Genomic DNA, 12,322 nt, shown 5'->3' with positions numbered 1-12,322 from the left:
ACAAGAAGAGGTGATGAAATGTTGTAAATATGTCAATGCATACAGTCAAGTCCTCAGCTAGAGCCATGTGAAACTGGTTAAGCCGCGAATCCAAGAATATAACAACATGTTAAATCAATCCTGTGTCTGCGTCTACGTACTGGCGTGGATCGTGTTTCTGGCCTCAGGGTGACCAGGGCTTTGCTTTTAAGGCCCCCAGACTGTGGAAGAGCCCCCTTTCTCTGCTCTTCTCTTCTTAACCTCTTATTAAAAAACACATTTTTATAAAAGGCAGGTCTTCTGACTTGATTGTATCCTTCTCTTCCTCACCTGAGAACTCAAACATTCTGACTATTGTTGTACTGTTGTTGTTTTGCTTTCCTCTCCTTATCTTTTGTTTTCTTTGCATTCATTTTGTAAATAAAGACAATACAGATTGTGTCTGTGTCATTGCTGTGTTGATAAAGAGAAAAGAGTTTCTTACAGGCTCAGGACAGCCGTCAGGACGTGGTAACCTCCTCTCATCTGCCAGGACCTTTATCAATCGCATGACAGTCATCTGGCCATGAGTCTTGCCAATCATGTCGAGGAAGAGCTGCATGGGCGAGGACAAGGACGGGTTAGAAGAGAAAACCAAGTACAACACTATTCACTGTTCAATGGTTCTAACATGAAAATACAACTCCAGTGAAAATGGGCTAAAGACAGTGATGAGTACAGAACTTTTACTTTTTAGTTTCTGTCGCATCTTATTAGTTTACACATACAAGAGATACAAGTTAATATAATTAATATATAAAGAGGCTAAGTCCTCCCGGGCTCAGGACCTAATTTAAATATTTTGTTTTTATTTGTAGTCAATGAGGAGAGACACATTTTTGATCCATTTTTAATTGTGCCATAAATTACATGTTCGTCAATTTAAAAGATAATTCTGCAAGCGAAGAAAGTCACAGTTTGTTGTAAACATAGTAAAAACTACACCGTCTAGTTCAATATACATCACCAGCACAAACATGGCCCAGAAGTAAAAATCACAATAAATCTGGCCATATTGACAACTGCAGTTATGTGAAAGGAGAATTACTGCGTTCTACGAGCTGCTAACATACAGGACCGACTCTACAAGGTGTCTGTAAAGAGTTTGGTGAGCATTAAATGAGATGGTGTCATCTATGCAACTGTTGGGTGTAGTCTTTCTAATAATGTATTTTCATAGCTTTATATGTTTTTAGTCTTATGACAAACTGTGACTTTAGAGTTTGCGTGACTGCGCCTCTCTGTGCATACCTCAATCCATGAGAAAAAAATAGAAAATGATTTAAAAGGGTGTAAAATAGAGAGAGAAAAAGACAAAACGGAGAGTGTGGTATACTCACGTTCATCGGGCTCTTCTTGGGGTCGCAGTAGCTGATGAGTTCGTGCAACGTGACTCCGAAGGACCAAACGTCTGAAGCTCGGTAGAACTTGCAGTAAGTCAGACACTCTGGAGCGTACCTGAAAAAACAAAGTGCACGAGCATTAATACTTGTCCAGTTGATCAAACTGTTGTACGCTAAGTTTTTGTGTTAATGTGACCAAGTTTCCCCCGTGTCTCAATCAGCCCAGTATCTCTCTCCTTAGTTCATGTACTGTCTATCTGCAGACATCGACCCTCTGATCCTTACTATTTCATCTAGTATGATCCTCTTTGTATTTTCTCCTTCCTTTACAGAGTCTCTTTTAACAATAAGATCTCAGCTATCATAGTCGAGTCAGAGAGTAAAATTTGCGTCCATCTCCTTCCCTCCGCTCGACTCACCAGAAGACAGGGCTGTCGTTTTCATCTTTGACGGTGTAATATCCCTCATTATCCTTGATGCTCTTGGTGAGGCCGAAATCTCCGATCTTCACCGTCGTCTCGTTCTCCACCAGCACATTTCGGGCAGCCAGGTCCCGGTGGATGTAATTTTTAGATCCCAGATAGTCCATTCCCTTAAAAGAAGGAAAAAATTTAAACATTTACAAACTGCTTGACCGTGGTTGCTAAATTATCACCTTATTTAACTATATATTGGTTAGGTGATGAAGGCTGATGGCTGCTATTTTACTATTAGTCCGTTAAAAGTCAATATAAGACAGAGAAGCGCCTGATGGTACAAAGAAACAGTTCTTTAAAAACAAACTGTTACCTTGCATATCTGGATGGAGTAGCTAAGCAGGGTGCTGAGGTCGGTGTCCTTTTTGCGTCTGGGTAGATACTCCTTCAAACTGCCCAGTGGTACGTACTCCATGATCAGCTTAATGGCCTGACCGCCTACAAACACATTAACACATAAATACAATCAGAGACAGACACAAATTGTGCTTTAATATATATAGATGTTGTGTGTACTTGTGGGTGTGTATAAATGCTAACCCCAGTTTGTGCTTCTCATGTAATACCACTACGAACCTCAAACCTCAGAGCTAAATATTTGCTTTTCCCAAAAATGATTTAATGGATCTTTGAAAAGCACACAAGGCCATTTAACATCACTTTTCGCTGTTTTGACGGTATTTTCACAATCATCTCTTCTAAACATCTTGATGAAAAAATATTCAGTAGACTGCACCATTAAAAGAGTTATGCCTCCTTTTCTTAATAAAACAAGGAACTATTTCCAGGTTCCTAGATGGAAAACAGTGTCACTACTTGTTGTTAAACAACGTTTTCCTTTTGTGCTACGGATGGAATATTTTATAATCCAGATGTGTCTGCGAGTCTTTAAGGATTCTGGAAATATTAGCTAGATACGTGTTTGTTTGTTTGGGTCTGCACGTATTAAATTGGATACCTGGTAAAATGTACTCCAATCACTAAGATGTCAACAATTTGTAGATTTTACTTAAGGACTCCAAGCTGCACATTACGTGACACCTGCCCTTAAAGGCTTCACTTGCATGTATCTATGTAAGAAAATCTACAATGACCATTAATTGTTTTATGACGGGGGAACAGGACAAGATGGGAGCAGTTTTACTAGAAGTTAGTAGCTCATGTCTGCTACTAGAATCTGCCAGCACCCATTTTTTTTTTAAACAAACATTTGTTTACCATACTTTTATTTTTAAGCTAAACCACCAGAAGCCTAATTTCTGCTGGCTTGCTGTCAGAGAGCACAAAGCACTGGTTTATGAATACAGATGGTTAAGTGCCATAAATAACCCTAACCCTTAAATTAAATGTGTCTTTAAGCACATGTGCCACAACGAGCATGATGTCAACACTACACGTCCACTACACCTGAATTAACAACATATAACCTACTTGTGCACTACAACACATGCAGGTTTCGATTTGTCAAGAACCGAGTATACATTTGTTAGTGTTTGTGTTTTTTTATGTGTCTGCAGTCTTTCCATCTTACCTTCCTCCTGACAAATGCCCTTGTATTTGACGATGTTCTCATGGTAGAGTGCCTTCAGGATGTCGATCTCACGCGACAGGTTGGTGCTCTGCTCCTCCCGGTTCTCAGGCTTCAGAGACTTCACAGCCACCAGCTCACCTGTTTTATCTCCCCGAGGATCATAGCGACACAGCTCGACCTTACCAAAGTGGCCCTGCACGCAGAACATGGGAGAAATGTATTTGAGTTATTCGAACAATCATGAACAAGTTCTAGTCTTCTTCCCATTGCATAAATTACTTCAGTTCTGCATCTGCTCTTGTATATTGTTGGTCTCTATATTATATTGAATGGATGTTGTTAAATGAATTCAGCTTGTTTTAGGTTATAATACTGGTGGTATTGTAGTTAATGGAGTTGACCCACATAAGAAGAAACAATTACATTTGGAAATTGTCACTTCGTTGATCAATGATGAAAATCTGCACAAAAACCAGCATTAGTTTACCTCCCCAAGATCTCGGACCTTCTTCAGGAATCTCTTTTCAAACACAGTTGGGTCCACCTCTGGTGTGGGCTTGGGTATGATAGAAGGGTCTGAGAGATGATAAAAAGAAACATGAAACATGTTGTGTACAACATCTTTTTTTTGACATAAGCAAACTTGCGTCATAGGAAGTCTATTGTGGTTGACAGTGTTGAAGTTTTCACTAGAATTTTCTGTGGTTATGCAACTGTTCGCTTGCACTGGTTTCCACACAAATGGCTACTTATAGAGGGACAATTCATCATTCAAGCAAGACTCATTTTGTATCACCATTTTCAATAATTATAAAGTAGTTTATGTAATCAAAACAGTGTTTTAAATATGATCTTTTAAGCCTTAATAGGTTCAACACATAGAAAAGTGACATTTTAAATTAAGGGGATTTTGAAGCCGTCTTTGGATTTTAATAAAAGACACTTAAGGGGCGTAACAAGCTTTAGCTTTAATAAGCTGAGTGCAGTGCAGTATCCCCTTCTGGCCAGCAGGTGGAAGAGCAGAGTCTATTATGTTGCCATGGGGCCCAGCTGAGGGGCAGATCAGTGATAATGCACCTAGTGAACTTCCTCATGCACGTCTGAGTTGAGTAAACAACTCTCTCTCTCTTTGCACTGTGCTCTAAGCTGCAGCTAGGTGAGATACTAAACATGCAAAACATACAGATCATATTCCAACTGTTAGCAACTTCCTCAAGTTTTTCAACCTGTACCTGCTTTTCCAGCCTGTTCTGCAGGGTACACTTAAGTCTGTTCAACCTTAACAACCAAAATGCAGGAAAGCCTGACGCAGTTGCAATAAAACTGCTTACACTGCAGAAACAAAATGAGGTTTTACTTTTACTTTACTTTAAAAAAGAAAATACCAAGCATATCATGTACAGTGCACACATTCCCCTTATACGTACTCTTTTCCTCAAGCATGTCTATGTCTCTGACGATAGCCCTGAAGAAAGGTCTCTTCTTGGGGTCATAGTTCATGCAGTGGGTCATCAGTTCAGCCAGCTCTCTGCAGTCTGGGGTGGCCAGTTGGCACTCCGTTTCATAAAACCTCTCCTTCTGCTCAGCACAAACACATACATATGAATGAGGAGGTGCAGGCAAACAGAGTTAATGTGATCATTAGTGTGTGATGGTGCAAAGAGAAGGTGAAAAGGTTCCTGTGTGAGCCCCTACCTCTGTGAGTTTCTTCTCTTTGAGGGGGACCTCTCCATCGTAGCAGATCTCCCACAGGGTGGTACCAAAGCCCCACTTGTCAGCTCCCACGCTCAGGGAGGACACGTTCTTCACACACTCCGGAGCGATCCATGGGATACGATGTACACACTCTGCGGAGGCAAACAAATTCAGCTTTAGCAACATTAAATCAATTAAGCACAGATGATTACTGGAGATGTGTGAAATACAAAACACAGAAAGTAATTTGACGAATGTGCAGATGAGCGATGCGTGGAGTGATGAGACACTCAGAGGCAAGCCGCGCCGTCTTAGAAGTAACGTCTTCTCCATGTGTGACATACTGACTAAAGCTTATTAAGAATCTTTTTACTTTCTTACACACATAGGTCTTCAACAGATTGATTCATTTGTTGATTATTTTCTTGATTAATCAAATTAATTGTTTGGTCTATAAAATGTCAGAAAAGTGTAAAAAATGTCCACCAGTGTTTCCCCAAAGCCCAAGATAACGTCCTCAAGTTTCCCAAAGACATGTTCAGTCTCAAAGAGGAGTGAAAACAGAAAAGAAGCTAAAATCAGAGAATTTTAACCTTTTCTTTTTTTTAAATTACTCAAACCGCTTAATGGATCATCAAAATAGTTGGTGAATAATTAATAGCTGCTCTACTGCTGCTCTAATTAAAACCATACCAACCCTGTCCTCATCAGGCTGTTCATATTAGTATTACATATTAGTTTTGTGGTCCAAGTCCTGGCGACACCTGAAGTAGATCAACATCTTCTTTGATCCACGTTCTTCATCAGGTTTGCTTTTAACTTTCCTAATTATGTCTACTTTTTCTATATATTGTACTTTTGTTATGTAATACTGTTATTGAACCTCATATATGGTATCAATATCACGTCAGTTTGCCCTCAAAGAGGGGTCCCTCTAGTGTGTATTGTCAGTGTTTTGTCCTTTTCTCTGACTGTCCACGTCCTGGGTCGAAGGCTAGAGGGCAATGTATGCTGTGCAGATTGTAAAGCACTTTGAGGAAGACTTGTGATTTGTACTACCTAAATGAAACCGTCTTGACATTCCGTATTTATATTTCCCTCCAGATATCACATAAATCAGTAGTGCATCATTAAACAAGTTCTGTTATTTTAAGAAATTAGCTACCTAAAATGTTATCTTTAAAGAGTAAGTATATGATTAAAACAAAACCTCCATGCTAAAACATAACTCTATTTGGATGTTCTCCTCTCTCTGACAGCAGGTTGACCCACACACATTATTAATTTTAGAGAAAATGTTTTTTTAAAAATTCATATTCACGTTCAACGGTTGTCTGCTTGTATTTTGTCTTTATAGAACCTTGTTATATTTATCTTTTAATAAAAATCGATAATTTTATGCCTTTTATCACCAAAACACTAAGAACCACGAGTAAAATACAGTATAGCTGGCTTCAAACTTTGCCTGACTGCATCCACTGAATGTAGAAGTCTGACACCTGCTAGCTGGAATATATGACTGACTGGAAAATGGCTAACTGATTGGATGACCTTCACCGTTAGCATTTTGGCTCCACAAATCCATAACATCAGGCGAAGGCTTTATGTTAGTAAGTACATGTAGCTCCTACTGGAAGAGGAGGAGTAGAGAGAGTAAGAAACAGTGGAAGGGCTGAAAGGCTGAAGATGAAGAGCAGGGAAGGAGATAATTGAGTGTAAAGACAAAAAGAGAAAGAGAAAAAAGAAAGAAAGTGAGGAAATGATGAATGGACTTGAGGGTTAGAGTAAAGTGATTGGAGATTGCTGGGAAGAAAAGGAAACTCCCAGTGGGTTTCTCAGCACTTTATCCACTATATTGTGTGTTCAATCAAATCTATGTACAAGAACATCAATGTGTAACTGGAAGACTGATTGTTCTGCAAAGTGGTGGAGACAGAAGAAGAAATGTTAAGAGTTCTGGGAAGAAAGAGGAAGGGAGGAGCATCCCCAGGGGCGTGTGGCGATAGACATTTGCTAAGAAACATTTCCAGTCTGCGCTGTGGTTTGCCGATCTATCAGCCACACTGTGTTATATCACACAACTTCTATTTCTAATAGACAAAAAGAAACATGAGGCGGCCATTTGAGGGGAACTGTGCAATCCGAGAAATGTCCTTGTTGGGCCATCTTCCCTGAACTCAGATCTAGCTTTTGTAAAACAAATTAGTCTGAGAGGGAAATGTGCCCAATGTGTATTGATTTTGTGACAAATGTGACTCCTGTTACTGACAACCTCTGCTTGATCGGAACTGCTCTCCTTTTTTATTGTTTTTTTTTTTTATTGGTTCGTTTTGTGGGAAGAGGTGAGGGGAGGGCGACTTTTAAGCAGACATGGCAGTACATGAAAAAGCCATAACAAGCATTTTATTGATTTTTATGTAAGTTAAAAGTGTTAGGACACAAGCAAGAAGCATATTTAAAAACGACTTTGATGAGGGCTGCAAATAATGATTATTTTCACTATTGATTAATCTCGATTATCGATTATCAATTAATCATTCAGTCTTATAAAAATGTCAAAACAATTGTGAAAACTGGTCATCACAGTCTCTCAAAGTCCAACGTGATGTCTTCAAATTACTTCTTTTGGCCAACCAACAGTCCAAAACCAAAAGTCTCTTCATTTACAATCATAAAAGACAAAGAACAGCAGCAGCAGTAATTTCCAATGTCAGTGGCTGTAGTTGGGCCATTTCATGCGTTTTCACTTTGGTTTCACTCTCATTTACAGCTGACTGGAAAAGAAAGTGGAAGTTACTGTGAAATTTACCATGGTACTTATTTTGTCACCAGTTAGGTTTCACTTTTAGTAACCATGAGAGGGAACATGTTTTGCTGCACTTTATACTCACCCTCTCTGGTGAGCACTGTGATCGGTATTCCTGGGTCGCTGAGCTTTATGAAGGGCCCTCCTTCATCTGTGTCCAGTCCGTCCCTGGCCAACAGGATGTTTTTAGCGCACACAAAGCCATGGACCAGCTTTTTGTCCTCCTACAAACACACACGTGATAAAACAAATCTATTAGTTCACAATCAAGAGGGCAGATTATATTGATAAAATTGACCTAACGTGGTGCAGGTAATTTCTATAGTTTGTGTGTATGTGTGTGTTTTCCTGTCTCACCAAGTAGCTAAGGGCTGAGGCCAGCTGCTTGGCCACCTGGAACTTCCAAGGTGTGCTGAGTGGGATCTGCTGCCTCCTCATAAATAAGTCCAGCGGTCCCAGCTGGACAAACTCCTCAACCATGATATCTGTTCAACACAAAGAGAAACACCACAGCGTCAAATATATATATATATATATATATAAAAAGAACAGCCCCAACCTCACATGAATGTGCACACACAGAGCTATCAACATGCACTTACTCTCCTGTTGGCGGACACACACTCCATACAGCAGCACTATGTGTTTGTGGGACACTTGTCGCATCATACTGGCTGTTTCGAAGAAGGCCTGTCAACAGAAAGACAAAGATGACTCATTACAGAAACTGTCATGGTCTGATTATTTTGAAACAAGCTGCTTCTAGGAAGTATTAGTATTCTGTGTGGTTACATGTTACAAAATGGATGTCACCAAAGTCTGCTGTCAACTATTAAATTATTTACCAACTATTTTAAATAATTATTATTTGGTTTGAGTGCAGCCCTTTATAGAACTGTGAGCATCTCTTACCAAGGAGATGTCCCTGTGTCCAGAACCCAGCACCTTCAGAACCACCTTAACCTCCTGGAAGGATGAGTAACCTGCATCCTCCTCCGCCTCCTCATTCTTCACCCTCAGTGTGCCTGAGTAAATGTTGGTTCTTGTGCCCCGGCCAAGGTGCTCCTCCTGGTTAACACAGCAGGGAGCAGAGATGACAGAGCATTAATAAAACCTTTATATTCAGTATCAAAACTGTTGGTACTACAAAAACTGGGTAACTGCAACCACCTTCGGACTGTTTAGGCTTAAGCCTAGGAAAGGAAGTGCTGTATCTCTGAGGCAACTCGTATTTACCTACCTATGATTAAGAACTTTTTGCTAAGGGTTCATGAATGCATTAAAAACATTACCCAGACCAACTTTGAGCTTTTCCCTCCCTGAGGCAATATGTTCTCAGTGATCTACAAATGTACAAGTCTAGTACAATGGTTAAAAGCAAATTATAAAGAGAAACAGGGGGAACCCAGGTGGACCCCTCCAGAAATGGTTCACAGAGTTGGCAAATGAATACATTTCTGTCAGCTCAGAGAAAAGGACAGCGAAATATGTGGCTAAGAGGGAAATATATGTTAATGTGGACAGATCTTGAAGCAAAGCACACATAAGACTTACATTCACAATCTTGTCTGAGCATTAAACTGTTGCTTGTGAATTAGGTTAGATTATGGAATATACATGTGTGGTAATGTGAGAACATGCCTATTATATATCCATTAAATAGATAAGAGTGATTTGATTTGTTGAGTAGACTGTGACAATGTTTGTATTAAAATACTAATTATAAAAAGAACATGGCCATAACAGCCAAACTGAAGACTGAAGACAAATTTTAATCTGAACACAAATAATATATATATATTAACAAATTATTATTAAATACATGTTTTCAGTGTGTTTGATCTATTTGTGCTCGAGGATAAACAACATCTGCTTGTGCAGATGACATACAGTTATAGGTATAGGTATAGGACAAAACTAAGTTCAACTGTGCGCTCTGCAGGGAAGATATGCAAATATGTAATCTGAGATATATATAGATAATGCCTGCATAGGTTTAATTTGTGTGTCTTCACATTCAAGGACTTCCCTTTTCTCTTAGATACTATAACTGAAAATTACAGCAAGAAAGAAAAGATTAAATCAGTAACTAAATGTGTAAGTTCAACAGTGTGGATTAATGCAAATGCGAAGAACTTGAGAGAGAATTTCAGTTACATTCCTCGCATTTACATTATCAAGGTTTCTATCACAGAAAATGCAAATGCAATCGGCTGCGTTAATGTCCCAGCTTTAGTTGTGTGTGTGTTGACTAAACTGTGGTGTGTTTATAGGTTGGACTTTGCCGTGGTCTGGTGTAAGGCTGCATTATATTTATATTTTGTAATTTTCTCACTTTCGTTTACATACGTATATTGCAGCACATTGAAGCTTTAACGTTTGTTTTCAAAGCATTTTTAAAGCGTTTGACATCTTCACATCTGCTGACATAATATAATGGCATCATGAGAACTGCAGTAACATCATAACATGGGAAACAGACATGAAGGTGAGAAGGCTGTACCTGTTCAATCTCCTCCTTGAGAATGCGAATGAAGCTGAGTTGACTCTCCTGAATTGGTGTCTGAGGGGCCGGTGCTCTCTCTTTAGTGACCACCAGCAGGTTGGAGATCTCTGCAACAAACACACACAAACACACACAATCAAGCACACTTTTAAATAGGGCCTTACTAGGCTGTTGAGTTTGTAGATACCACAAAGTGTATATTATTTACACCACAACTGACTGTTTGAAAAGTTTGATGGAGTCTTAGATTCTTCTTCATCAAAATCAAGCTGCAGGGCTGACAATTACCTTTGTTAGATAATCCTAGGATGTTTTGTCTCCTTGTGTTGTTGTCATGGTCATGTTATTGTAACACTGTCAGGACTTTGGATTGTTTTGACAAGTCTGTGCTGTGTTCACACAACAACAGTGAAGTCGACAACAATAAAAGCAGAAATGATGTTCACAGCGAGGTAAACTTGGGTTGAATTGTCTTTTGCAGCAGAATGCTACAAACGTATAGAAGCTCATGTATGCACTGGTGTTCCGCATGAAAGCAGAACTATGTTTACACGTGGTGAAACAAGCTCGCAACAATTACGTCAATGTGGCAATGATGTGAACAGCTATTCAGGTCGGGTTACCATACTGATTCAGTTTATTTTTTGTATATACAGAGCTGTGTGTGGGAGGATGGAGTCGAAATTGTGTCTCTGTGCCCGTACTGTGTGTGTGTGTGTGGGTGTCTAATGCTGTGACAAAACCAGCGCACTGTGGTTTAAGGGGGTAAAAAAGTATCTGCACTCCATCAGCATTACCCTACATTCACCGTCAAAGAGTGTAAAGAGCACTGCTCAGTAACATGCCATCTGTGTTTTCATGCAAAACCTAAATACATGTAACCACACCTACCACTGAGTATTACATACTGCAGCGCACTCACTCCTGTCCAAAGGGAAAGTTCACCTAAAAATCAAATTACATATTTTTCCTCTTACCTGTAGTGCCATTTATCCACCTAGATTGTTTTGGTGAGAGTTGCTGAGTTTTGAGGATATACCGGCCAAACAGATGTCTGCCTTCTCTGGAATATAATGGAACTAGATGGCACTTGGCTTGTGGTGCGCCAAAAAAGTACATTTGAAAAACTTGACAGCAATGTCTCTTCCCAGAAATCATGACCCGGTTACTCAACACAATCCACAGACCTTGTTGTGAGCATTTTCATGTAGGAACTATTTTCTTTCTGTATCATTGGCAAAAGGAAGCATGCATCTACTCCTGGACAAGAGGCTAGCTAACTAAGATAGCTAACTTAGCTAACGTTACAGCTCAGCCAAGAATTAACGTTTACATCCCACCCTCTCCTGAGCACAAGCCTGTCATCCATGTGTAGATGCATGTTTCTCTCTGCGCAGTGATATGGTGTAGTTCAGCAGAAAGAAGATAGTTCTCACATGAAACCGCTCACAACAAGGACTGTGGATTATCTTTAGTAACCAGGTATGATTTCTGGAAACAGACATAGCTGTTGTATGCAATCTAGTTCCATTAGACATCTCTATGGTTGATTTCCAAAACTTCGCAACTCAAACCAAAACAATCTAGATGGAGAAATAGCACTACAGGTGAGAGGAAAAATATGCATTCTTGATTTTAGGTGGGACTGTCCCTTTAACTCTCCACTTTATCTAAGCCTAGCCTGTGTCGTTTACTCTGGGTCTGAATCAGGCACACAAACACTCCCACTCTCAAACCATGCAATCCTTCTTTCATCTAAGTAAAATGCATCTTATCGTCTGGATGTGGGCATGCCAGTGTGTTATCATTGATGCAAGGCGGTTTTATAAGAATTATAAATATTTTAACAGGCACAACAACACAGCACTCCAGTCTTTTATCTTCCTCTAAAGCAGACAAAGCCAAAAACAGTAATGCCTTCTGATAATAATCAACACCACAGAACCC

The 12,322-nt window shown here is 39.6% G+C and overlaps 1 protein-coding gene across 1 annotated transcript in view; it reads right to left on the bottom strand.

The window, feature by feature from the left end:
- jak1 (Janus kinase 1) overlaps positions 1-12,322 on the bottom strand; it is a 40,905-nt gene that overhangs the window by 9,842 nt on the left and 18,741 nt on the right. Inside the window, exons 12-24 of the mRNA XM_084355321.1 lie at positions 10,373-10,482; positions 8,782-8,937; positions 8,472-8,559; positions 8,227-8,354; positions 7,955-8,093; positions 5,064-5,215; positions 4,796-4,946; positions 3,856-3,944; positions 3,369-3,561; positions 2,151-2,275; positions 1,781-1,953; positions 1,359-1,476; positions 464-574 (exon numbers count right to left, since the gene is read on the bottom strand). Coding sequence (XP_084211447.1) covers positions 464-574; positions 1,359-1,476; positions 1,781-1,953; positions 2,151-2,275; positions 3,369-3,561; positions 3,856-3,944; positions 4,796-4,946; positions 5,064-5,215; positions 7,955-8,093; positions 8,227-8,354; positions 8,472-8,559; positions 8,782-8,937; positions 10,373-10,482 — 1,733 coding nt within the window. The remainder of the gene's footprint in view (positions 1-463; positions 575-1,358; positions 1,477-1,780; positions 1,954-2,150; positions 2,276-3,368; positions 3,562-3,855; positions 3,945-4,795; positions 4,947-5,063; positions 5,216-7,954; positions 8,094-8,226; positions 8,355-8,471; positions 8,560-8,781; positions 8,938-10,372; positions 10,483-12,322) is intronic.

Source organism: Pagrus pagrus, assembly GCF_965226575.1.
Source record: "Pagrus pagrus genome assembly, chromosome: 6".
NCBI lineage: Eukaryota > Metazoa > Chordata > Actinopteri > Spariformes > Sparidae > Pagrus > Pagrus pagrus.
The sequence above is the reverse complement of the archived record's forward strand: the minus strand, read 5'-3'. Positions and strand labels throughout refer to the sequence as shown.